Source organism: Alternaria ethzedia (genome assembly GCF_023757985.1).
Source record: "Alternaria ethzedia strain BMP 0044 chromosome Unknown scaffold_3, whole genome shotgun sequence".
NCBI classification, from domain to species: domain Eukaryota; kingdom Fungi; phylum Ascomycota; class Dothideomycetes; order Pleosporales; family Pleosporaceae; genus Alternaria; species Alternaria ethzedia.
Genome location: NW_026056196.1, coordinates 1827983 through 1854353, shown reverse-complemented (window position 1 = coordinate 1854353; position 26371 = coordinate 1827983). Strand labels below are relative to the sequence as shown.

General features: G+C 52.1%; 10 protein-coding genes across 10 annotated transcripts; 4 read left to right on the top strand and 6 right to left on the bottom strand.

Annotated features, from left to right (window-relative positions):
• Window positions 1–399: 399 nt before the first annotated feature.
• Window positions 400–1936, top strand: J4E87_002108 (uncharacterized protein; the record flags this gene model as incomplete). The annotated part of the gene is made up of 4 exons (XM_049373747.1): window positions 400–819; window positions 870–1397; window positions 1464–1659; window positions 1719–1936. 4 exons carry the CDS (start codon window positions 400–402, stop codon window positions 1934–1936), a joined length of 1362 nt encoding a protein of 453 aa, XP_049237117.1.
• Window positions 1937–2016: 80 nt separating this feature from the next.
• On the bottom strand, window positions 2017–2638 carry J4E87_002107 (uncharacterized protein; the record flags this gene model as incomplete). Its single annotated transcript, XM_049373746.1, has 3 exons — window positions 2017–2097; window positions 2160–2263; window positions 2476–2638. The coding sequence occupies 3 exons, from the start codon at window positions 2636–2638 to the stop codon at window positions 2017–2019; spliced, it is 348 nt and encodes a 115-aa protein (XP_049237116.1).
• Window positions 2639–4356: 1718 nt separating this feature from the next.
• On the top strand, window positions 4357–5828 carry J4E87_002106 (uncharacterized protein; the record flags this gene model as incomplete). The annotated part of the gene is made up of 2 exons (XM_049373745.1): window positions 4357–4463; window positions 4649–5828. 2 exons carry the CDS (start codon window positions 4357–4359, stop codon window positions 5826–5828), a joined length of 1287 nt encoding a protein of 428 aa, XP_049237115.1.
• A 2012-nt stretch (window positions 5829–7840) lies between these two features.
• On the top strand, window positions 7841–9869 carry J4E87_002105 (uncharacterized protein; the record flags this gene model as incomplete). Its single annotated transcript, XM_049373744.1, has 2 exons — window positions 7841–7847; window positions 7888–9869. 2 exons carry the CDS (start codon window positions 7841–7843, stop codon window positions 9867–9869), a joined length of 1989 nt encoding a protein of 662 aa, XP_049237114.1.
• Window positions 9870–12696: 2827 nt separating this feature from the next.
• On the top strand, window positions 12697–13487 carry J4E87_002104 (uncharacterized protein; the record flags this gene model as incomplete). Its single annotated transcript, XM_049373743.1, has 2 exons — window positions 12697–13396; window positions 13447–13487. The coding sequence occupies 2 exons, from the start codon at window positions 12697–12699 to the stop codon at window positions 13485–13487; spliced, it is 741 nt and encodes a 246-aa protein (XP_049237113.1).
• Window positions 13488–13760: 273 nt separating this feature from the next.
• On the bottom strand, window positions 13761–14188 carry J4E87_002103 (uncharacterized protein; the record flags this gene model as incomplete). The annotated part of the gene is made up of 3 exons (XM_049373742.1): window positions 13761–13916; window positions 13962–14072; window positions 14123–14188. The coding sequence occupies 3 exons, from the start codon at window positions 14186–14188 to the stop codon at window positions 13761–13763; spliced, it is 333 nt and encodes a 110-aa protein (XP_049237112.1).
• A 1618-nt stretch (window positions 14189–15806) lies between these two features.
• On the bottom strand, window positions 15807–16299 carry J4E87_002102 (uncharacterized protein; the record flags this gene model as incomplete). Its single annotated transcript, XM_049373741.1, has 3 exons — window positions 15807–15812; window positions 15866–16008; window positions 16068–16299. 3 exons carry the CDS (start codon window positions 16297–16299, stop codon window positions 15807–15809), a joined length of 381 nt encoding a protein of 126 aa, XP_049237111.1.
• A 1311-nt stretch (window positions 16300–17610) lies between these two features.
• On the bottom strand, window positions 17611–17862 carry J4E87_002101 (uncharacterized protein; the record flags this gene model as incomplete). The annotated part of the gene is made up of 2 exons (XM_049373740.1): window positions 17611–17775; window positions 17830–17862. The coding sequence occupies 2 exons, from the start codon at window positions 17860–17862 to the stop codon at window positions 17611–17613; spliced, it is 198 nt and encodes a 65-aa protein (XP_049237110.1).
• A 2476-nt stretch (window positions 17863–20338) lies between these two features.
• Window positions 20339–22913, bottom strand: J4E87_002100 (uncharacterized protein; the record flags this gene model as incomplete). The annotated part of the gene is made up of 4 exons (XM_049373739.1): window positions 20339–20522; window positions 20567–22277; window positions 22467–22848; window positions 22908–22913. 4 exons carry the CDS (start codon window positions 22911–22913, stop codon window positions 20339–20341), a joined length of 2283 nt encoding a protein of 760 aa, XP_049237109.1.
• A 1454-nt stretch (window positions 22914–24367) lies between these two features.
• On the bottom strand, window positions 24368–25381 carry J4E87_002099 (uncharacterized protein; the record flags this gene model as incomplete). The annotated part of the gene is made up of 1 exon (XM_049373738.1): window positions 24368–25381. One exon carries the CDS (start codon window positions 25379–25381, stop codon window positions 24368–24370), a length of 1014 nt encoding a protein of 337 aa, XP_049237108.1.
• Window positions 25382–26371: the final 990 nt, after the last annotated feature.

Here is a 26371-nt window from a genome sequence, read left to right as displayed (position 1 = left end):
CCGTGTCGGCTACGTATCACGTATTGACGTTACACAGACATGCTACGGCTACGCCACTTCTCCAACTTCCGACTTTGGTCATGAGCAGCAGGTCTTATCACTACAGTCTGTGTAAAGTCTGCAAAGATATTGGTGCCTATTGCTTCCACATAGCCGTCTGCAGATAAGACGATTCCGAGTTTGCAAGGTTCGCATCAGCCGTGTGGCTCGAGCCGGATCGGGATGCTGCAGAGCATGAGCTGGAGATGGTATTTGTACGGTATATTAGAAAGGCGTCTTCCATTATCATGATCCTCATACTCGTCTCTTAGCATTCTTAATATCGTCTTCCATTGTTCAAACTACACCCAACTCCTCAGCGATCCATCCCTCCACAAAACCAACACAAACCCTGCAATCATGGGCTCAATAGAAGCCGGCTGGCGACCCCTAAGCGTAGGCATAATCGGCGGAGGCATCGGCGGTCTCTCATGCGCCATCGCACTCCGGCGCGCCGGCCACACCGTCACAATCTACGAGCGCAACGACTTCGCCGGCGAAGCAGGCGCATCCGTCTCCTGCGCCGCCAACGGCACCCGGTGGCTCCACGAATGGGGTGTCGATGTAGAGAAAGGCGATCCTGTTGTTTTGAAGAAGCTCATAAACCGGGACTGGACGACGGGGGAGCCGGTTAGCGTTTACGATCTTGATGACTATGAGGAGCGGTGGGGTTATGTGTATAATATGTTTCATCGGCAGTATATGCATAAGATGCTTATGGAGTGTGCGCTGCAGGAGGAGGGTGAGGGGATGCCGGTGAAGTTGTTGGTGAACCATCCGGTAAGATACGATCTTTCTCTTCGCATGAATGTGCTAACGAGAAGTCGCAGTGCCAAAGTATACACCTCCCAACCAACCAAATCACCTTCTCCAACAATACCACCGTCCGCCACGACCTCATCATCGGCGCCGACGGCATCGGCTCCGTCACCCGCAAGATAATCGGCCTGAACCCCGAGAAACACCCCGCAGAATCCAGCTGCCTGCACGCCAACGTCCTCCGGAAAGACATCCAAAAACTCGGCCTCGAAGACTACTCCCTCAACAGCGCACTAGAGTACTGGGGCGGCCAGGAGGGCAAGTGGGACAAGATCGTCCTCTCACCTTGCAACGGTGGCGAACTTCTCTCATATTACTGCTTCTTCCCGCGCGAGAAAGGCGACTATGCGAATCAGACGTGGGGCGGTGCCGATTTGCCTGTCGAGGAACTGCTTGCGCCGTACCCTGAGCTCGATGAGAAGGTAAAAGCTCATCTTGCTATTGGTATCGAGGTGCGGCCGTGGCGGCTTTGGGTTCATCAGCCTTATCCGTATGTTGTTAAGAACTGTGTCGCGTTGATTGGCGATGCTGCACATCCGGTAAGACACTACCACCCCTACATAATCCCATTCTTATGTATATTGAAACTAACATTCGTTTCCCAGATGATGCCGCACCAAAGTCAAGGCGCCTGCATGGCGATAGAAGACGCGGCTGCACTGGGCATTCTCTTCAGCAAGAACTATTTCCGAGGAGATGTGCAGGAGTCGCTCGCAGTCTACGAGAAAGTCAGACTACCTCGCGCGACAAAGGTTCAGGCTTCAGCTGCCAAAGCAGCGTCCAATATCAACGAACGCATTGGTACGTACATTGGTATCATTAACCTTTTGAAGAATGAGTATTGACGAAAATGTTTGCAGGCTTCAGCAGCAATACATCAATGGCGAACTACAAGGTAGAGGACGAGGCGAAGAAGTTGACCATTGAAGAGATGAACGCCTACGATATGTACAAGGACATCGAGCAAGCTTTTGCGGAGATGGATGGAGTTGCATACACCGACAGATACGTCAGAGGATTGCCTTTTGGGCTGCGGTTGTCGAACGGGGTCCAAATTGCTGGCAATGCCAGACTGTAGGTTGGAAAATAGATTTGGGGACTGCATATATGTATAGCCTCCAGACATGGATCACCACATCGACGTATTCCTCTACCACTCTATTTGTTCAACTCCTCAGCCCTCTTCTTAAGGTCCTCCTTGCTCTCCGCCTTGGGCATGTTGTCCGGAATGGCTGGGCCCTACAACTACATTAGCTTCCGTTCCGACCCAGATGTATAACGACGGCACGCGAATGGCATACCTTGGAGTTGTGAGCTGAAGCGAGTAGGTTTCCGCCCTCGGCGTGGTTGTCGTGCGAGGATGCGGTCGAGTCGGAGGACTCCTTTGCGATCTTGTCGGTGAGGCCTGTGGGGACGCGTCAGTCATGGCTTGAGCAGGCTGGGTGGTGTGGTGAGTGGGAAGAGGAAGGTGCCACGTACTGCCAGCGGCGCCCTGCTCAATTGGGTGGTCCGGCATGTTTGTTTAGGTTGATGTGGTGACTGATTGCTTCTGTCGTCGAGGTTTCGGGCCGCCGATGTAGAGGAACCCTTTAACGTAGGCGTCTACTTTGTCTTCACGAGTCTGTTCTTTCACGTCGAGGTTCTTGACGTCTTGTTCGAGTGCGGCTGTCTCGTTGACTTTGTTGTCGGGCAGGTCGCGGAGGTTGGGAAGTTTCTTGTAAAGGGCTTGTACTTCTTCAGAATAGGCTTGCAGTTCGGCAACAGAGGGGGTTGAAGACATGGCTGGTTATGTAGGCCTGGGCGTTGTAGCAAGCGGGTAGTGCGTGATCGGTGACGTAGATGAGTGTGGCAGGCCCGCGGCTGGAAGCTGGCTGGAAGGGGAAGCTGCCGCTGGGTGGTGGGGGAGGGGCAGCCCTTGGCACCTGGGAACTTTGGTTCTGTGGACGCGGCCAGCACCGTCCAAGACTACTGTGGAGAGGTCGGTGGGTAAACAAGATATCTTGCATGCCTATCGTGGATCCTGTGTCGGCGGCTTCTCCGTGGTAGATGCTGGAGGTGGTTGGGTCACGTGTTCCTCCAACAAGCCAGCGTGTATCTCTTTCAAAAAGGATATTGCTGCACACGCAGAGATGGTAAGGGACGCGTAACTGGGTTGGACGTTAACGTAGACTTTGTGTTATACGATGCGCTACCGGCGTACCTAACCATAACCCAAATCAAACTGGAAGATGTATGTTCTTTGAAGGCCTTGGAATTGGACTGCACTCCAACTACATTGACGCTCAGTATGTCTTCGCAAACACCTTCCGAGAAGTACTGAACCTACTGTAAAACATCTGCTTTGTTGCCTGTACGACAAAAGCGAGGAGACCACATAGAGCTATCTGTGGAGCGAACCGACCGGCGACGCGCCTGCCTTCCAATGTCGAACGCAGCGCGCCCGGCCGAGCGAGTTGGCACAAGTAGGCTAGGTGGAGGTTCACCTCGAAGCAGCTGATGCTGGTCTTGGTCGATAAGACAGTGTCGCCTTGTATACATGCTTGCGCCCCGTATAGGTTATCAAAAGCAGCCCATTGTTCCATGGGCTTGAAGAAAGGCGCATGCCATCTGCCACCGAGCAAGCTGTAAGGGCGTAGACAGACGTAGAGTATATCATACCACCCGCTCAACAAACTCACGAGACACCAGACAGCAATCCAATTTCGGAGTTCATGAGTAAAGGGCATCATTGATGTGGAATAGATGGAACGACATGACACCTAAGGAGACGACGTGCTCTACATATGTCAATGTCGGATATCGGATAGAAGTGCACGCCCTCTGCCGTTCTTGCCGGATGGTACCTGTTGAACGCGTAGTACACTACAAGCTTTGGAGAAGACGATCGTGCCATGCAACCGGAATGGCATGCGAGGATGTCGGGTTTGTTGACGTTCGGCGTTCTCTTGTTGATGGCATGCCGCGAGGCGTCACCAGCATTGCGTACTCCCTCCCCGCTGTCAACTCCACTCCGCGCCATATGGTTGCCAACCATGGTAAAGCTACTGCGCGCGATCGAAAAGCGAGGACACAATCTTGCACTCGGGTCTAAATACGATAGCGCCACGATAGGCTTTGCGGGGAAAGAGGGCATGTTGGTGCGAAACGCGGATTAGCGGCTACTCAGCCACGGCGACCGCGTCGGCATGGGTGCTTGGCCATGTCCCGCCCCTTCCAAGCTTCACGGCCGTTTCGCCTTTGGCACCCAGCGTCATTCCAGGGGACGTCAAAGCAAGCGATGCACCACCACATGACCCGGACACTCACGCCTCGCCTTGTACTTCCTCCTTGATGCCGTGAACTCCTGTAGCGACATGAGGCACGTCCTGTCCCGTCGATCGTTATATCCCCATCCATAGCCATATACCCCGGCCGGCCTCTGCACCGCGAACGACTCCCTTAACCCGCTGGACGGAAGACACACCCAACGCGTCGCCTCTTTGGACACTCGCTATCGCCATGCCGTCGCTACTCGTCCACTCGCTGTTTGCGCGCCAGAACCCGCTGGATGAGGCCAAGAACACGCTCAGTTCATGGGACAACTGCATGGCCAAGGCCTACTGCAAGTGCGTTGAATCGCCAGGCCTCGGGCTGCTTCCCCTTTGCTTACAGACAACAGATGGCCGGTTATCGTCGTAATCATCATTGGCGCCCTCATCGTCATATCCGTCGTTACCTGCATAGCGCGATGCATATGCTGCGGCGCCGAGTGCGCGTGCTGCTGCTTTAGATGCTGCACGTGCTGCTGCAGCGGCAGTGGTGGAAGAGGCCACAAGCGCGTCAAGAGCGATCTCGCCGCCCCGTATCCCACACCATATGGAGCGCCTCCTCCTCCCATGAACCCCTACAACCAGAACCCCTACGCCCAGGCGCATGCCGCTGCGCCGCCTCCTCCGCCCATCGACACCCGCCCGGTGAACCAGCAATATCGCTCCAACGCAATGCCCACCTTCGCGCCAGCCGCGCAGTCCGAGAGACCGCAATTCGCGACCTTCGATTCGACACGAGCCGTCGTCAACGAAGATTCGCTTCCCGCAATGCCCACGTGGAAAGACGGGCGCGACGTACATGTCCAAGTCGAGGAACAACCCATGCCCCAGAAGCAAGGCGACATGGAGATGGACAGGCTAGACCGCAATGGCAGTCCCATAGGAGGATCAATGGCAGGCGTAGCAGCGGCGGCTGTGCCCACACAACGACGATCGCCTGGCCCGGGCCGGTCCCCAGTGTCGCCAATGGACAATTACGGTCAGGGCTACCCTCAAAGCGGCTATCAAAACGATTCCTTCGTCAGCGAAGGAGCCCCGTTGAACGGCCAGGGTGCATACGGCCGACCATACGCGCAGCAGGACGACTACCGCAGAGGTTCGCCAGGGCATACCCTATCGCCAGTCTACAGCGCAAACGATGGATACGCGCCACAGCAACCGCAGCAGCAGCAACAGCCCTACGGCCGCCGCTCGCCAGGCGCGCCCCAAGCCTACGACTCCCACGACCAGCTCAGTCAATACAACCAGCAACCTCCCTACAACCAACAACCCTCCTACAACCAACCGCAAACCTACGACCAGCGCGACTACTACGACGAACCCGACCACCGCCACCAATCCCCCTCACCACCCGCGGCAAACCCGTACGCCTACAACAACGATTCCACGCCGTCGTACGATACCTACACGCCCCCGCCAGCACCAGCAGCGTTGCAGCCCGGCTATGCAGCTTCCGAGTCAACAAACCATGGCTCTTTCACAAATGCGGCTCCGGCATACCCAGGGCAGAGGTCGTATACACCTGTGGCGGGGAGTGTGGGACAGCAGCAGCAGCCATATCGCGCTTTCACTCCGGGCACGGAACAGCAACAACAACAATCTCAACAACAGTATACTGGGGTCAGTAGGAAGCCTGTTGAGGGGTCTTTTAGGGAAATATAGAAATAAGATGTGTATTTTCGTATGTAGGAAGAATGTGATACCCATACAAAGATTGTGTTTCTTGTGCTTGGCGGTTTGTGAGCTGAATCTCTGCAAGCCGCTCGTGCTGTCTTTTCAACATCAAGGTCTTAGATAACACCGGTAAAGAAGAGAGCGTGCCATGGCCATACCATGCAGGTGTCCTATACACCGGGCAACTCTGGTCGTCCTTGTCAGAGTTCAAGCTCTTAGCTCATTCGGTCAGGGTCTAATGGTCTTCTTCGCAATGCAACGACGAGAGGCAAAGTAAATAGGCACCAATAACTTCGGCAGTGCACCTGAGAGAGGCAAGCGGGGCAGCGGCTGAGATGCGCAGCCAAGCGCAGCCTGTCAGCCTGGTGCGCAGCACATGAGCTCTTGTTCAGCCTGACGGTTCACCTAGCAGCCTGCTTCTACCTTTTCATTCTTTGCTTCCTTATCTTCATCAGACGATACTCTATAATTTGCTGACCCTCATACCTACATGACGCCAAATTGAGCCACACAGCAACCCCAGCCGCACCCCTGATCACCACGATGTTCAACTCTTGACCACGCTCTGGCTTACCAACAACTTCGCCATACGGCGTCAGCTTTGGCTTGAAGCTACCTGTCCTACAGCTTGCGGGCAACAACCATGTCCAAAGCTCTAGCTAAAGCTGGGTCGCTCAGTCCCGAAATTCGCCTCGCTCAAGCTGTCTCTGAATTTGAAGCCGATCTGTCAAGCGAACAAAAGTCCGCATTTCGTACGCTGAAGTCGCAGACACTTTTGGCGACACCCACACCAAGCGATGTCATGCGACTGACCGCCGAGATTGACCGCCGCATGTCCAACAAATTTAGCAATCGATGCTTCGGTCCGCGCTTTACCAATTTTCTCCAAGCTGTTCAGCAGTTCGCTGCGCTTGGGGATATCGTGGTTGGAAGCTCACAAAACCCGATCGCGTGTGGCGTGTGGTCATTGGTACGCATGTCGATATTGGTGAGTAATTGTTGTTGTATCCATGTTCACGTCAGTTACTGATGGTACACAGTCGTTTGTGAGCGTGTCAAACCACGTAGAGAAACTATCATCGATGTTCATGGACCTTGGTCGCTCTTGTCCACGCCATCAGGAAATTGCTGTGCTCTACCCACTCTCTAAAAAGCTACAGGTCTACATCCTCGAATATTTCATCGTGGTCGTTGCTCTGTGTCATTACTTGCTCAGGTTCGGCCAAAAGTCCCCTCTCCAGCAATTCACATCATCGTTGAGTGGAGGGGAGCTGAAAACGTTCCAGTATGACCTCGAGAAATGGGCACACTCGATTGAAAAAGAGATGCAAGTCAGTGAATTCCAACAAAGCTCTGGGTTTCGAGCATTATCCCGATCAATGTTCGACTCCGCATTGTACCAACAGAAACTTGCGGCAAAAAAGCAGGTGCTTGACCTCTGCTCCGTGTACGATTACGAAACAGTTTGGAAGCAGACAAGAAAGGTCGGGAATACATCGCTCTTTACACGTTTCGACGAATATAGAGAGTGGAAGGATAGCTCACAAAATTGCACAATAGTATTCACGGGCAAGTTAGGGTCAGGAAAGTCTGTGTTGCTAGCCAACATCGTGGACGATCTCAATCTCTCTGACGAAAGAGATCGACCCTTGGTAGCATACTTCTTCTGCAGACACGATCTACCCGAGAGTCTGCAAGCACGCACCATTCTTGGCTCACTAGTGCGACAAATGCTACGGAGTATTGCTGACTTCGACAAACTTTCAGGTGTGTTCCAAGATGTGCACACCACTGGAGACGTTAACAAGATACTGGAAATGGTTCTCCAGGCTTATCCCCTTACCTATAAAACGTTTCTCGTAATAGACGGACTGGACGAGTGCAGCGAAGGAGAAATAGCGACGCTGGTACAAGCGGTGAGGGACATCCAAGCAAAGCTAAAGGTCTTTGTGTGTGCGTCTTTCCGGGTAGAGCCAAACAAGGGTCAGTGAAATCCCTGTATGAAGTGTATGCGAGGAGAATACTGACCTGGTAAACGCAATTTTAGGTCTACAGTCGATGACACGTCGCCTCCTGGATGCCCGCATAGTTCAGTTACCGGAGAGCAACCCAGACATCGAGACCTTCATCGAAGCGGAGCTCTATCGTTGTCTGGACGAAGATCTTCTAACGCTCAGAGATTCTACACTGATATTGGACATCCAAGAGTCGCTCCTTCAACGCTCGCAAGGCATGTTCCTTTGGGCGGCTCTTCAGATCCAGTCTTTGTGTAGTATGAAGACTGATCATGCCATCCGCGAAGCCCTGGCAGACCTGCCCAAAGACCTTGCGCAAACCTTTTCCCGCATCTTACACAAATCAGGAGCCTCGGATCCGTCGCTCCAAGCAAAGATACTGGAGGTCGTATTGGCAGCTTGCCGACCTCTGACGACTGAGGAGTTGAGAGAAGCCTTAAGCGTCGATCCCGGACATGCAGTATGGGATCCGTCTAAGATGTTGAACGATGTGCAGTCAGCCCTAGCCTGCTGCGGATGTCTTCTTACTGTCGATGAGGAAGAGTCGACTGTCCGAGTCATACATCACAGCGTCAAGCAATACATTCTTCATGGTCTTGACGACGTGAAGTACATGGGTTTCTCTGTTGGAAGAGCACACGGAACGTTGGCGGATATCATTGTTACCTATCTTGGGTACGGTGTTTTCGAAACCCAACTTGAGAGAAACCATGCCCATCCGATCTTAGCACAAGCAGTGCCGTCTACGGTCATGCGAAACACCGTGGGCGGCTCGAGCTCCGCTCGGCAACTTGCTATGAAGCTTCTCAAGTCCAAGAAGCAACCCGCATTTGACTTGAGCAAGACGGTTGCTGAAGCTCGTGGTCATTCGTACTCTGAGCCCCAGGACGGATTCAAGTTCTTTGGTTATGCGAATACCAATTGGCAGAATCATATTCCATACGTTACAAGTCGAGCTGATGCTATCTGCGAACTTGCAACTACACTGATTCGGAGTCGATATCCAGAGCTGGAAACGACGAATGCAGATTCTGATTTGTATTGGAGCTTCGCTGCCACCACGCATCAAGATACAAGAATTCTCGAATTGCTGATGCTGCAATCTCAGAAGATGAAGCTGTGTGCACAAAAGACATTGGTGTTGCTAGTGAGAACCGGAGACAAGGACACTATCAAAGTACTACTGAACGCTGGCGTTGATGCAAATAGCAATCGCGACGGAGCACCTCCGATAATCGTTCTGGCAGCGAGCAATGGAGACAGTATCATGATTAAGTTCCTACTCAGCTTCAGTACGGTTGACGTCAATGCGGGCGACTGGTTCGGGGATACCGCAGTGAAAAAGGCCGTAGAGGTGGAAAACGAACACATCATCAAGCTACTTCTCAGCTCTGACAGGATAGATGTCAACGTGAAGAACAATATCGGGAACACTGTATTACTGCAGGCCATAGACACTGGAAATGCGGGCATTATTAAGCTATTGATCGACGACGATAAGATTGACGTCAACGCGCAAAGCAATTCTGGGAGTACAGCACTACTCAAAGCTGTGAAATATGGAGATGAGAAGATCGTCAGACTGCTACTGGGTATCCGCAACATTGACGTCAATGCGAGAGACATAGACGGGAAGACTGCATTAATGCACGCGACGTGTAAGAGGAACAAGGACATGATGAAGCTGCTGCTTGGAAGCAAGAGCGTCGATGTTAATATCAAGGATGATACTGGAAGAACGGCGTTACTAGATGCAGCAAGTAAAGGATACAGCGACGTAGTCAAGCTGATGCTGACAAGCAAAAACATCGAAGTCAACACAGCGGACAATACAGGGTGGACGCCACTGATGTATGCAGCATTCCACGGAAAGATAGAAGTGGTCCGGCTGCTTCTTACTAGTCGCAAGATAGACGTCAATGTGAAGGGGCAATATCACGTTACGGCGTTGACTTTAGCGGTAAGCAAGAGTCATCAAGATGTTGTTGAGCTGCTGGTACTTTCACGCCACTAGGGTTAGCTACAATTCATATCGCACGTTGCTGAATACATATTACCAAATCCTGATAACCTGTCAGTCTCCAAGTCAACGTAGACGTCTAGCTTAACCGTATAGTCAATACTACCTAGGTATGTTTGTAGAATGCTTGCGACACGGATGGTAGCTACCTCTATCGGCAGCAAAAGTCAACAGCAGCGGCTTAAGCAGCTTGCAACAAGCAGACGTTTCTACGGTTATCAAAGACTCTTTAACATTCATGGTCACCACATGTGCGAACTCAGCGCGTCTTTAGATACCACTACTCTAGATACATCAACCCGCTCGCAAACATTTGTGCTCTGTATCCACGGGCAGCTGCATATCATTCTCTTAGTGTCTCTCAATGTATTGATCACGCCTTGACCATGGATCGCAAAACTGAAAGTCAGCATAATACCTTCTAAACTACCTAACGGCTAGAAGCTAGGACTAGCGACCCTGAAGCCTCCTGTTCGTCGACCCTATATACCGTCGCAGGTGCAAGCTAGACTGTCGACGTTTCAACCAAGGCCAGAATAATCGCTGGCTCCAAAGACGGCATGTTGTAGGCAATCTCTGATCACGTGTCTTGATCATATTGGGAACTTTGCAAAGTAACCCATTGTTCAGATACTGTATTTTGTCACTGGCGGTAAAAGGTTGACGTTGGCGATGTTGCGTGTTGATTGAGGTCCCTGCGCCGCTACCTGGCGAAGACGATGAGAAAGTCCGTCGCATCCTAAGGTCTCGTTCACCGTCAGGAGCAAAGGTTAACTGCGCGTAAATTATATCACGTGGCTTCTTTTCAGGACACATGGTATCACAGAGACCTTACATGGGCCAAGCAAGCAAGCAAGGTAACTAAAAAGTATGTGATATCTTGCTGCATACATACTATCAAATGTTTGAAAGTGAGCAGCTCCTAAGATAATGTAGACATCTAGCTATGTAGTTTGCTTGATCGTTTTTTTCCAATGCGACACAAAGTGTAGCTGCCCCTAGTAAGACTTACTGAGTGATCGAGATTGTATGAGATGTATGAAGGTAACTTGTGATTCGAGATTCTAATTGAACTTGAGTAATATAGAGTGCATTTCAAGTCGGGTCTCCGCTCTCTTGTTACCGACTGAGCTCGATTCAACTGGCTATCGGCGATAAGACCAGTTGCTCGTCAGTGGCTTCGACTGTCTGCAGACTGGGTATCCTGAAGAGTATCAGGTCCTGGGCCGTTGGCTTTCCAATTCTGATGCTCGAAGCCATCCCTCGAGTTTCCAAATCCATATTTCGGCACATCTTCATTTCATGCTTGAGGTCATGCCTGTGATCGCGACCCAGAGGTATAATCTTCAGTGGGGGCCCCGGTCGGGTGCTTAGCGCTAGTCGTGTGGTGTCCCATTCATACATCGTGTAACTCACGAAGTCGTCATCATCGTCGTCGGGAAACAACATTCGTATGCTGATTTCGTAGGTCCTTTTCCGTTCCATTCTTCTCAAAGTGTGCCCTACGAATGGATGCAGTTCCTCGGCTGTGCACTCTCTTTGATTGTAGACCTTACTATCATCGCCCAGGCTAGGGTTCTGAAGCAGTAGCGGCAGGATGATTTTGTTGTACCAGGATGCGAGGACGAGACTGATGAGTTTGGTTCCGTTGTCGTCCCCCGGTTTCTGGGGTTGGGCTAACAATGTACTGCGTTGTCTCCTAGCCTCGTGGAAGATGTCTGATATTAAGGTGAACATAGCCTCCCTTGCGGCAGACCTAGGTACTGGGCCGATTGTAACTTTAGGGGACTTCTGCATATTCCTCGTCCTCAAGTGTTGTTGAGCCTCGTCGAGAATCGTCTTGTTCACTTGAAGTAGGGCGGTCGGCATTCGAAGTTCTGCCCAGGTGCCGATACCTGGCGTGGGAAATACATGTTTGAAAACACGCTTGGGGAAGTAGTCGTAGATGTAACAGCGCAGTTCGGTTGGTAAGGCCATCAACAGAGACTTATCTGTATTCTGAATGGTGGATGCGGCCATCTGTGGGCTTAGAGAGTAGATTCGTCCTTCGGCCGGCGTTGTTTCTCATGTGCAGTATCGCTGGTGTTGAGGGCGGCAGTGAAGACGGAGATGAAGACGAGGACGCTGTTTTATACTCATTGAAAATTTGCTGTTGCAGTCATTTGGCTGACCCATTGGAAATGCTCGATACCACAGTTATCGGTTTGTTGCTATGATCCGTGGTTGGCCTATGTTGTTCGCGGGCGAAGCAGCACCAATCCATGGGTTAGGATTACCATCGACTTGACTGCGATCACGCAGAGCGGAACGAGCCACTTACATCTGGTGCAATACCAATAAGCTAGGAGATTAGACAACTCAGGGATGAGAGAAATCGCAAGTACCCAGGTGTGATACTCTCAGAAAAGATGGTTTCCAGCTATTCTGGGGGTGCTGACTACCTAGGTAGTTTTGCAAACTGGCGAGGCTGTCATGCTCCCAGTGTTGAGAAGGTTCGGAACTATCATACGTGGTAGAAGGGCTTACAATAGGAGATTACACTGCGGCGGCTTGTTCGAAGACAAGGTGCCTAGGTGAACTTTCGAGGTGGGCTTATGATGGTGTGACTTGTGATTCCGAAGTTCCGAACCTTCGGGAGATTGGCAGCCAATCAGCACGTGCTTTATAATCGTGTCAAATTGCCCCGGAAATCGCCGCAGATGACATAGGCTTCGGCGAATTTAGTGACAATGCACCAGCCGTACCTTGCCATCTATTCACTCAACACACGCGCCTTACCAAGTCCACTCGCAGCACTCCTTGGACTTCTCGCCCTTTGACCATGTCGCTGCCTCGAACCACGACTGCCTTTGCGCGCTCCAGCTCGACATTCCTACGATTCGCCGCTCCCTCGGCTACTCCCCGCAGATGCCCGCAATGCGCGCGCACTTTCGCCTCGTCGATACCGTATCGGCAGTCAGCTAAGCGTCAGATGCAGACGGCGACTGCCTACCACCCTTCTTCGCTATACCCTCAGCCGCCACCAAGGAATGCTGGCGTACCCGACACATCGATAGCAGGTGGAGCCGAGGCAAACAATGCGAAAACCCCACAACTGCCACCGCAAGAACACATCCCAGCCACACCATCCGAGCAACCGAACGTGAGCATACCTGAAGGAGAAGCACAGAAGCCACAGCAGGCAGCGGGCGCCAGCAAGCCGTTACGGCCGCGTCGCTACAACTTCGGGCCACGGAAGGCCACCATTAAGCTTTCACAGTCGGCAGTATCTCACCTCCGCGAACTCCTTGAGTTACCAGAGCCCAAGCTTATCCGGATTGGCACAAAGGCAAAGGGCTGCTCGGGGTTAGCATATCACTTGGAGTACGTGGACAAGCCAAGCCCGCTGGATGAGCAGGTCGAGCAGGATGGTGTCAAGGTCCTGATCGACAACAAGGCGCTGCTGAACATCATTGGAAGCGAGATGGACTGGCTGGAGGACAAGTTGAACGAGCGATTCATCTTTAAGAACCCCAACATCAGTAAGTATCGACACAAGATGCTACGAGAGACCAAGACTAACATTTCCTAGCGGAGCAATGTGGCTGCGGAGAGTCCTTCAGCGTATCATGATACCCTTACGATTCGATCACTATACCTTATAGAAGCATTCCCGGCGTTGCATCTTCGGCGTTACACATACATATGACATAATTCGAATATCATTACCACCACCGGTAGCACGATTGCTACTTGGCCTCTCCACGTACTTGCAATACACTCGCGACACTACCATTGCAAGTTCAACAACAGCGCTGTCTGGAGACCATCGCACCTGCACGAGTTGGCAGCATACTTGTAGCTCTGGGTGCCAGTGGCATCCTTCATTCGTTACTGAAACTACATCTACATCTTCCCTGGCTCGTAATCGAACACTTTCACGCCATTCGCCACCTCTCCAGCAAGCTTTACAAACTCCTGATGGGCAGGGTCTTTGTATACATAGTAGTCGCGGTCCTCTTCATTCTCGAACTCAACTACGAAACCATGGGTTGAGTTGCCCTGTGCATGTCAGCATGTGTGAGGGAACTTAGGGACATGGCATACGCTATGGCCTTCAGGGCTGTTGTTCTTGCCCCCTGAGAAGGACTTGATGTATGGCTTCTGGGAAGTTGGATGAATGCACTGGTCTTTCAAGCCGAGCATGCGGCTACAAGCCTATGATGTATTAGTATGAATGATGTATGTTTAGATCAACATGGAGGTACTTCTGAGATTTGCTCTGGTGAAGCTGTGGACTTCCACTCGAATAGTACAATGCGAATGATCGTCATCTTGAGAACAAGTCAGTACCAACAACTGATCAGGACGCGAGGAGTGGTGATGTAGGGAATGGCTAAAGAGGGGCATTTAACATGGCGGGTGATACTTCGGATATAATGACCTCAGCGCTGCTAAGCTCCGGGCGAGCTGCCGCGTCGCATGGTCGATAGCGCGAACATGGCGAACTGCAGGATCACCACCAGACATACCACACCATTGCGAATAATGAAGCTACGACCGTCATGACCCCAGAAGGATACAATATTCCCAATTAATAGCTCACGATCAACTCGATCCTCAAGCAGCCGCCGCAGCCCTCCACATCCACCATGTCGAATGCGCCAGCTCTCCCCGAGCAACTCATCTACCTCATCATACGCTTCACAGCTTCAGTACCAGACCTCCCACTCTCAATACATACCCCACGAACAATTGCGACCCTCTCCCTCAAACAGCTCATCCGCCAGCACCTCCCATCCGAACATGCCTCCGTGCGCCTACGCCTCATCTACGCGGGCAAAGTCCTCGCAGACACCGAGCCACTATCGAAATCCCTACGATTACCACCCCCACCGCCTCCTCGGAATACCAAGAACAGTGATGCAGTGGGAAGCGGCACCGGCGAAGCCAGCAAGAGCAAAGGCAAACAACCCCTACGAGAAACGCCCGCGATCGAATACGGCACAACAACAGACATACCCCCCTCAGCAAAAAAATACTACATCCACTGTTCCCTCGGCGACGCGCTCTCCGCCCCCGAACTCGCCAGCGAAGCCACACTCGCCCAGAACATAGAGATAGCGTTGAAGTCGCATTATAGTACATCTTCGTATCCTACGCCCGGACGGCGCGCAAGCGGTACGACTATAGATCACAATGCACGCAGACGTAGCTCGACGGCTACGGCGAATACGGCGAATACCGTGCCTCAAGCTCAGGGCTTTGATAGATTGCTGAGTTCGGGGTTTACGAGGGATGAGATTGCTTCGCTGAGGGCGACGTTTACGCAGAACTTGTCTTTTACGCATACGCCTGATACTATGCCTACGCCCGCACAGATCCGCGTCTTGGAAGATCGATGGCTGGATTCTTCCGCTAACGATCCCTCTGCTTCGCTTACAGGTGGCGCTGCGGGGGCTGGTGGTGCTGGCACGGATGCGGGCTGGGGCGCGGGGTTCGCGGTGGAAGAAGGTGGGTTGGACGATATGCTGTATGGGTATCTGACTGGCTTCTTCTTTCCGCTGGGAAGTTTGGTGTGGGGCTTTAGGGAGGAAGGTGTTTGGACGAGGAGGAGGCAGGTTGCTGTTGTTATGGGGGTGGTGTTGAATGCTGTTTTTGGGTTTATGCGGTGGGGTGGGTAGGTATGATAGGAGGAGAGGAGAGGAGGGGTTGGTACGAGAGAATGACGAGGATGGTGTATTGATACCGGTGCGTTGTATACCTGGGGAGGTATCTACGTCCACGTCTAGGTCGCGATTATGAGTCTTGTCGTTTAAATGACGCGTTGGAGACAAAGATGCTTCTCCTTCTTCCTTCCTCATGTCTAACCTTGCTCTTCCAATGCGATCCATCCCAAGCTATCCCCACATACCCCACCAACCAAGCATTCTCATGCTACCGACTCGCATCTCACTTCTATACCGTCAGTCAACCTGAGAGATCGCGCGACATGACAAGCAGCCACATACCTGAGCTTGCTCAGCAGTAGGCACACCGCCAAACTGCATGGGAACGGAGCGAGAATTCGAAGCCCAAATAGGAGCATACATATTCTTGATATGCGCGCCGCCGCTGCCAATGTTCAGCGGCGCTACAATCTCGCCAGTCATGCCTGTAAAGCGTGAGTTCTTGCAACCTTGCGCCCATTTCGCATATGTGTGTCGGACTTACCAAGTGAGTAGAATCCCTCTTGACCTGTGTTTGCCTGTCGCGCGTTCCTGAGCGCCTTCTCGATGACATTGGCTTCTTGACGTTGAGCCAGTCGCATGTGCTTGAACACGGAAATGATGAGGTCGTTGATGGCGGGGATGTAGAAGGATGTGATGGAGTAGAAGATTATCAGAATGACCATGAGGGCGAGGAAGACCATGAAGGCCAGTTGCGGGAACATTGCTGTGTCCATTTTGGGAATCGCGTTTGTGGGGTGGGGTGCGAGAGGGAGTGGTGTGTAGAGTTGGTGGTTTGGGAATGGCGTATGTGAGAGGGGGAAAAGCTTGAGCTTTGTTGTCGCAATAATGAGGGAAAATGTTTGATATCCTGAAATGTGGTCGCGACATCTTTGACTATATGAAGGTTATCAAACTCACCGTTATTACATGGAAATTTTGTCTGAGAACAACGGGACAAACATATTTGGACATTGTCTCCCATTATTGGCTTGATGAGCACCACATGCTAAAAGATCTTAACACCTACCTCAGAAGTCTACATTGCCTTTAAATCATGCTAATTTCGCATTTCATGTTAATGTATACAGCTGCGCAACTTTTCAGCCTTTTCGTTGAATTCGGTGACACACTAAAACGACATCGACGTCGCCAGCACCGATATTCATATCGAAAATGCGAATCTGCTGATGTCGAGTTTGTTCAACACATGAGAGAGTCAGATGTTCAGCTTTAGTGCTGGAGTGGTCTTAGTTTAGGAAAGTTCCTGTAGCGTGCCAGCAGCGTTTCAACGGCGTCATGCAAGCGCATGCACTACGCATGTGTGGCGCAGACGCTATTGTTTCCACCATCTGCGTTGTCGACGTCCTGCAATGCAAATGCAACAGGGCTACCATGGTGATGAAGGGTAAATTGGGGAGCCGGTGGTGCAGTGGCCTGTGGTAGGCAAGTAAAGCGTCTTTGGATAATGTTGATAGGGGCAACCTGCGAATACCGTGAGTAACAGTTTAGCGTGTCAACAATGAAAATGAAGCAGTCACCAAGTAGAAGACGATTCATGGGTATTATAGTAAGTCTGATTGAAAGCTGGGGGTATCTATGCGACAGGTCCGTGATCCATCAAGAATGATTTCCTCTCCACGACCCTTTGGCATCCATCTCTCTCAGACTGTACAAAACAAAAGGAAAAACTGTTCGCTCAAACTCCATGCTTGCTGTTTCGTTCATTACCGCATCCATCTTCCTTGCTCGATACCGGGGGTATAGTATAGGGTATAAACATCCACACTCTCTCTTCCGAAAAAGAGACAATCGCGCTCCGTCCGTTCCTCTGCGAAGACTACGCGGCGATGTGTTGTAAACGTATCGTATCGTCGTGTGGTCCTGGCAGTGGAGAAGTAACGGCCGTCGAGCGATCGTCGTTCGTCGTCGTAGTAGTAGTTGGGTAGTAGATATAGCGCCTTAGTAGTACCCGTATCTCCTCATGCGCCATCCTTCACAAGGGGAAGTAATGATCAGTACGGCGACATGTGGGAAACGGGTTCACACTAGACTCTACTAGTATGCGTTGTCCTCTTTCGGCCGCCGCCGCGTCCGCAGGTGAGGCAGCTGATGATGATGCCGAAGAGGGAGACGATGGCGTTGATGATTGCCTTAAGACCAGCAGCGATGGCGTTGACAATGGCCATGATGCAGTTTCCGATGGTGCGGAACTAGAAAGCGGGTTAGGGACAGTTTGTATAGGCAGGCAAGTGAGGGCTACGTACGACCGACTTAATGCAAGAGACGACGGCACCCATGATAGCGGTGTTGTTCTGGTGAAGGCTTCGGTGGTGTAGTGGATGGAGGACTCGAGGTAGAGAGGCGACTGTTCGTAGGTTCGTTGGTAGATGGTATGGTTTGGGGAGAGTGTGGTATCACAACAAAGGGCTTTGAGCCCTCTCACTTATAAGCAGCCGCGAGCCAGGCGCCGGAACAACGACCGCCCTTGCACAACGGCTACGTCACGCGGAGTCCGTGCCCCCTTGTCCTCCAGATCCTTCACCTCAATCTTTGGCCTGCGTAACGAAATTTCCCGACTCAAACTCCATTCCTGCAGGTGACTGTGCTGCGTCTGCAAACAGCCAAGCTCGCAACGTCAGCGGGAAAAGTCAGGTTTGCGCCAACCAAGCCGCCCGATGCGGCAGGGATGGGCGACGGACGCGCTCAAAGCAGTCGCGCAAAACAGGGTTGGCCCTGCGACATCGACGTCGGGTGTGGGTCGCGCGCCACAACCTTAAAGAGCGCCGACGTCACTGCCCGTCCCTGATGCAGCAGCGATCGCAGCCTGCGCGTGGCTGGGCCCATGGGCAACGCAATGCCCGCCTCTCACGATCGCGATGACTTTGCCATGGCAGCCCCCGAAGCAGGTAGACCGACTTTTGATAAGCCCATGCTGCTGATTTGGTGCGGCCACACTACCGCTGCTCGACGTTGTGCGACGCCAGACCACCGTTATCGTGCCAACCACGCCTGCCCGCCCACCTCCTTCTCCTCACCTGTAGCCATCATCCACCCATATTTGATCACCCCAGATGCTCTTATCCGGCATGGCTCCACCGTTGCAAGATTCCATGTCCGTGTCCGTAACTGTGACGTAGCCATCTGTGGCGGCCCATCTAATTCTCTTCCGCATCCTTGCAAACAACAGCGGCTCCAAATCTCCACCCAACCCGTGCTGCCTCTTCTCCAGCCGCTCTCTCGCCTCGCTGATGAGGTGACGCCACAGCTCAAACACGCGTGCGTGGGTCATCCACCCATATTGGCATCAGTCCGTCAGGCAATCTCAGCAAACAGGGCAACGGCACGCGGGCCACATGGGTTTTCGTCTCAACGTCTCACCACCTTTTCGCAAACCCATGTTATCATCCGTACCGCGGGAGCTAGTCTTTCCAAGCAACTGCAAGTAAAAATCGTGGTCTAGACTGCCCGGTCGCATGCTCATATCGCTTGGAGGCCATGGCATCTTTCCAAGGCATCTGCTGGAAATAGCACGGCTAACCTGGCACATCGGAATTAACACCAAAACACGATCTTGGATCGGTCCCTCGATGCCCAGAACCGCAATCTTGCTTTCAATCTCCATGTCCCTCTGTCGTGGAGATTAGAGATTAAGCAGAGCGGCTGGGAGCCGACAGACATGGCTCATGGGCGTTTCAGGATTTATTGTTTTGCACCCATGTTTGCGGTGAGAAGGTTTAGCGCTGGCGTTGTCCCTTGGTCTGGTGTGGCTGGTGACGCGCCGTCGCAATGTCTGACATCGGACTTCTGCGCACAAGGAGCGGGCCGCCGGTCGACGCTCGAGGAAAAAAGTTGGTACAAGTGGAGTCTAACCGGCCAACACCACACATCACGCATGCATGCACCAACCTCACCAAAGGTAGCATAGCCCACCATCAGCGACGCAGTGTTTCATCATCATCGTTGTTCCATTATGCGCATTGCCACTCCTGCCTTCGTCTAGCTACTATCCGGCTTTGTTCGTTATTCATACACTTCGTAAACATGCCGTATCCAACATCCTAAATCAAGCGCCGAGATGCTCTTTCTCCCGTCGCGAAGCCATGCAGATACTGCTAACGTCATGCTGCTGAGGAAAATGGAAAAGGAAATGTCGTCTGCTTGTTGCTGTGGGTATATGGGTTGTTGTCGAAGAATCATGGGTATTCATTGCTGATGCTGCGTTGAAAGACCAATACAGATGTGCCGAAGCGATGTTCGATGATCGATGCGATGTTTACGGGAATTCGTTGAGCTCTTCACCTCATACAAGAAAGACCCCGAACAGGTCAAGAGCATACGCCGACGTCAGGTCACCTATCTCGTAGGTTTTCAGGTTGATGTAGGCTGCAGGCCTGTTCGGTTTTTTTCTTGGTTGACGTGTCTTCATATACCGTCGTATCATACTGGGTAAGCTGATCAAAAGCTGTTGCATGAGGATGTACTCGGCGTATAGGTCTCTGCTGCTGTTGATGTCGGTGGTATGACTGCTCCGTATGATACTGGGCTCAGTTTGCAATTTTGTTCTTCGGAACGGGAGGTACAGTAGTCTCCTCGGTGATCCTAGTATCCAGTCTGGGCCTTGAGCTCGATCGTGAGACTAATCTCATTCGACTTGTTGCTTGCTTATCCGGGGTGACGACGTTGCCTGCGTCTGAGAGCGCCGAAGAAGAAAGAGCTGGAGTCATGGGCCCCTCAGCATGAATGCCAAGTGGACTTGGATACGTATCGATCGTCTCATGACTTTGCTTGGGAGTCTTCATATGAGCTTCGCTCAAAGCCCTGTGGCGTCCGGGACTCATCGAATCGCTGTACCCGTGTCTGTTCCAGTTGGGGCGATGCAGGCGAGCCGCCTTGGGTAGACTTGAGTAAGATGCTTGCGACTGGAGAGTTGCACTCCTGTGCCGTTGGGCGGGCCGGTCTGTGGGAGTATCGTGACTTTGCTCAGGCAGCAAGAGTTCGGACGTCGCATGATCGCTGTCCATCTCTCGCATGAACTCGTCATCCTCGTCCTCAACCTTGGCTATCCGCTTCACATGTCGCACTTCAAAGTACGGTGTCTTCGGCAACTCTGGCATCGAGTTAATCGACACCGCACGTGGTCGCGGAGTGTCTTGCACTGCGAGATCGATATGCGCAAAGTACTTCTCACGCATCGGGTTCCAGCTCAACGGCGCCATTTGTTCGCGGTTCCGCAAGATGGACAGGTAGCTTGAGACAGCGCCGACCAGGATCAAAACCATCACAGCCACCGTCAAGAGACCTTGAATGACGATTATGATGATGCCGATAACGGTTGTAGGGATACGAGCGATTCCAAACCGTGTATCAAAGGCTGCCGAAAGACCTGTAGTAGTAATCTTGCTAAAGCCGAGAAGATACACGGCCAAAACGTTCAGGCGCTGTCCTTCGAAGGGGCGAAGGATAGTGAAGGCGATGAAGGCAACAATCTCAACGACAAGTAGACCGAAGACCTGGACGAAGGGCTGAGTCGATGCGCCGGCAAGGAAGCATGCCCGAAGGAATTCGTAGAACAGCCAGACGACAAAGAACCACCAACGAGTCCTCCTGTAGCGAGAGGCCAACCAACCAAATTTTGTTGTGTACCGCTCGTCATCATGGATTGATGTGGTATCCGCCGTAGCGTGTATCGTCCACCAAGGAATTGAACCGATGTAGGTCTCGTCTTCGGAGCGCGGATTTTTGCTGTTTCTGGAAATGCTGAACCATGGGATGATCTTGTGCAATCTTCGTTTGACTACGTTTAGTCGATCGGGTTCCGAGGCATACTTGCCAATTCGAAGTCTGGAGAAACAAGCGTAGGCGGCGATGCTGCCTATGCCAAATACTACGACGAAGAAGGCAGCACAAGCGACTGCAACAGGACCGGAAAGAGCGAGGTAGGAGAACTGGAACATGGCCAGGAATGTCAGCATGTAAAATCCGATGAAGATTGTCCGCAGGATGGTCGACAGAGCAAAGGCAAGGTAATGGCTTCGGAAAAAGGCGAGGCGGTCCTTTCTGACAACGCGTATGCTACTCAAGCCTTCGAGGACAGCTTTCAGTGAGAGTACAGAGACAACACCACATGCGATCAAGATTAAGAACCAGAGCAGTCCGGTCATGAAGGCGTTGCTTGCCGGGATGTGTTCCGTCGCAAGGGTACCAGCAAATCCAGAATAGTTGCCCGGAAGTGGCAGTCCAGGCTTTACGGGCAGCCCGTAATATTTGAATCCGCTATTCACATCGACGAGATGGCGCTTGGCTAGGGCAGCTTGGAACTTCAGATCTTGAGGAATAGCGTCTCGTTTGTATATTTGGTGGATGTCGACCCCTCCTCCAAGATGAGGATTGCTTTCGCCCGTACCTGCGGCGCCGACATGCGATGTATTTCCTTTGTTCGAGCCGATGAAATCGTTGATCGTGTTCTGCATTGACTCGGAGTAGATCATACCCCCAGCCCAGGCATAGTTGCTCCAGAAGGCCACGAGGACGCTCGGCCAGTTCACTGATAACGCCCCGCTGTATAATATGTGGTGCCATACCGCGAAGACCACAGACACTGACAGCGAGTGGGCGTAATGCTTGCGCATGTCGACGATGTTGGATCCGTAGGCGGCTGTAGCGAAGGAGGAAACGACGGCTATGAGAGTGAATAGCCCTAGCGTTGTGCCCACTGAGCTCTTTTGCTGGAATGTGAAGCCATTGGTGATCTGGGCCGCGAAACAGCCGATCTGTCAAGCTGTTAACACGAATACGAATAGTAAGATGTCTGAGCACCGCGTTGGCAAAGCATAGCAAGGGAGCTACATACTAGTAATAAGTTAGCAAGATATCTTGAGAGCTATTCGTGGCGGCTACTTACCCTCGTTCTGTGTGGAGTTGGAGAACAGTCGCAGGATGGCCTGGCCTTCGAAGTCGGGAATGCTCAACGCAATCTCTGGGATCCCTGCGACGTCGTCTTGATTGATTGGTATGATGCCCGCCGCCTCGATGGGAACGCCGGCTTTGACGGGGCAAGCGCTGAGTATGTTGGCGTCGCAAGGGTTGAAGGTCAGGTCGAATCGACTCTCGCCGTACGCATAAACGCCGATATTCATCATAATGTCTTCTCTTCGGAGCCCAGTCTCGCCTTCCAGGTGAAAGATGATGGTCATGTTGTCTTTGTAGTAGGCTGCGTCGAACCGTGTAACGTTGATGGCGCTCTTGCCTAGGCAGTCGCCATAGTCGGCAGTGTAGAGAGATGGCTGTCTGTCGTCTCTGACTTGCCATTTGTCGCCATCGATGATTCCAACCACCCATGTACCGTCATCGTCTACGTTGACGGAGCCGGCCGGAGACAGTAGCAGCAGGCCAGCTGCCAACAAAGCTTGGGCGCACCGTGGTAGATACATGTCGCCTGGACGTGTGAGAACGGATCTCGAGGTCTTGTTGTCGTTTGTTTACGTATGGTTCGGGGCGTCGGTAGCGACCGGAGTTGGTGATTGGATCGTGATACGGGAAACGAATGTTGGGAGAGAGCGAGGATAGTCGGATCAGGATGTCGGGGTGCAGATGTGGAGTGCGGCGAGCAGACGCAGCATCGCAGAGGCCTAGGCAACAGCAGCGAGCGAGAGGTGAAGAGTGCAAACAGCAGAGTAGTGAGTGTGAGTTGAGCCACGCAAGCATACGCGCAGGTGGTCTGGCAGGTGCTGGAGGTGCATGGAAGCAAGAGCCACCAGCCGCTAGCCGGGCACGTTCTGAGGTAGCAAGCGCAACCTTCATTCCATTCACAGATTGCCTGATTCGGCAATCACTTCCAAAAGTAACCGTTTAAATGAAGATGCGTACATCACCTCCAGTCAATCTATCAACATTACAGTGTCGACTTAAGTACACGGTGGTAGTATAGATTCTAGAGGCAGCCTGTGCAGGTACGCTGTGCTAAGCTTTTTGACCTGCGTTAGTGCCGGTCTAGCGCAGTACTGTGGCAGCCGTGGTGAAGGTGCCCCCATATGCGAGTATATTCGGTACTAGAAGCATCTGTGAACGTGTCAACAAGATGTGAAACTGTGTCTATATCTAGACCATTCCGAGGTCCAGAACAAGGTTGGAAGAGCCGAGCTCGTCATCGTAATCTGACTTGCGGTATAGGGCGGGTTGGGACCGAGTACATAAAAGTAAAGATTGCCATATCCTTCACATACGACCATAGGACAATGAGAGTTAGGCTTCCCGTCCGCTCAGCCATATACAAGCATTGTACCGGCGGATTAGTAGTTAGGTGGGTGACCACTAGCGAATCCCCGCTGTTGTATGTTTTTGCTCTTTTTGCCTAGGTTCTGAGATGGAGTCGTCAGAGTCGCCGCTCTTCTTTCGCTCGATGTAGTAAGCAGATATACAGGGCGAGAGTTCTGCTCTATTCCTTTTTGCCTATGCAAGCGATCTCTTTTTGCAACATGGAGCGGTGGTCTGTTGCTTGATTAGACGCGCAAGCCTAGGTATTGTGCCACATCTCTTGTGACATGTTTGGTCTCATCATTTCGCTATTGGGTATCTCAGCTTGCGTGTCGACTCTCAAGTATCCCATCAAGTCAGATCCCTTCCGTCCATCTGGGGCATTCTCTGATCTCATCACTAGTACGAGGGCACTACCTCATACAAGAGGAAATATGAATAGGCCTGTAGCCTACATCAAGACAAAATCATCCAAAATAGATGATTTGACGTCAACGTAGACTCCAGGGTGTTCAGGTTTTTCCTTGAACGAGGTGCCACCGCAACCCCTCAGACCATGGGGCTACCTCCATTGAACGTGCCCTTGGCCTTGACACAAAGGTCCCCACCGACACTCTCCAGCGTCGCAACAATCTCCTGCTTATGTCTCGACGCGTCAATCTTCTTCGTCAAATCCTTCTGCGGCGATAACCATCCCAACCAACTCTTTGTAGGTTCCGCTTCGGGTTCTGGCGGCGGCTCGGATTGAGGGAGGTCAGGTTTCGAGAAGGAGGCACGAAGGATGTAGAAGTCGAGGCTGTAGGTTGGTTTGGCGTAGGTTAGGCTGAGAGAGTCTGGACGGTGAATTGGTTCTATCTTAAGTGTCAGTTTGAGCGTACTCCCTGCAGATACTTGAGAAGTATACACACCCACAATCCCATCCGGCCCTCTGACCATCCTCGCCATGATCTCTTCAAAGATGGTTGCGATAGCCCCACCATGCGCAACACCCGGCCATCCACTCATTCCTCCTCCTATCCAGACCACAGCCACCATCTCTTTTGTCTCTGCACTCCAGAATGCTCTTTGTACACCCAATCCCCGCGTGCCACTCATGACGCCCAATATGCCTTTCTTGCCTTCATTCTCTCTCCCAAAGTCCAGATCCAGCTCGAGCCACCCTTTGTACGCTGATATCTTCCGACTTGATCCAGGAGATGACGTTATCCCCGGTCCTGACCGGAGCGCTGTGTCGGTGTGTAGGTTGTATGATTGAGAGCGCAAGGATTGCACGATTTCGAGAGCATCGATGTCGCGCCGCAGAGAGTCGAGGATGATCTCGTCTTCTCTTGACCCAGGCTCTGGAAGACCGAGAGGCGCGGCAAAGTGGCGAGCACCTAGACCAGTCGTAATACCGAGGGCGAGTATACTGGCGTACCAGAAGTATGACCAGCGGATACGGGATTGGAGGGGGAGGGGAGCATCGCGATGCGCATGGTAGCTGGAGGAACGGAAGGTCCGGCTGGCGGATTGGCAGGATTGTTTGAAAGGTGCGCGAGTAAGAACGATGCGCGCTCGTGACATGCTGACCGCCGGCTGCAGGTAGCAATTGCTGAGAGATCTGGGAGGCTTCGATGATGGAGATATCGCGAATCGGTGGCAGGGATCACTTCACCGAGGCTGAAGGTTAGCGGCTTGGCATTGGCGAACACCTGGACTTCGCGTCCTGCCTTATCAACACCATCACCAAGTGCGCGTCGTTTTCGGGCTATGAACGCGACGATGCCTGCACTGCAAGCACTCTCCATATTGTCACTCTTGAGGCCTTCACGCGTCTTGTCATGGTGCACAAAACCTTTCCCTTAATAATGTATTCTCCTCGTATCTTAGTCTCTGCTACCTCTCTCCAAAATATCAGGAGCTCCGCAACATGTTTCTTTGCTTCATGCATATGCTCAAAGAACACGGTGTGAGCGCGGGCGTTTGCTCACCGTCCGTTTGCTAGCTCGGTGCATATCAAACTACACAACCTTCAACTTTTGCAACCTCACTCTCTCACTCTTACACTTCACTTCAAAATCACTTCACATCACATCCTATCGCGTCACACTACATCACAATCTATCTATATCGATAAACATGCCATCAGACGCCATCAAGATCGCCGCTATTGCGGCTTCACTCATCATCATTCACACCGCCATCATCAAGGCGCACGATCTGAGCTCCAAAGCTCTTGACAAGGCCAAAGAAGCTGGAGGTGAGAGGCATCTGCACAAAGTCATTTAGATATACTAACATAAATAGATGTCATCATAGAGATGGCGGCGACCCCGCGAGCTCAGGGTAAGGGCCTTGATCACGGTGCCCACATGCACACATGTCAAGGACTGAGTGCTTCAGGAGGAACTGTGTCAGTGACATTCCCGACATTCGTCAAGCCACAGGTATGCACACACACGTACAGATACACACAGATATACTAACATGCAAAAGTAAAATATTACCGTTATTCACGTCCTTGGTACAATATCATGCAGGAAGATGGAAGCTAGGGCATGCGGGAGAGAGGGC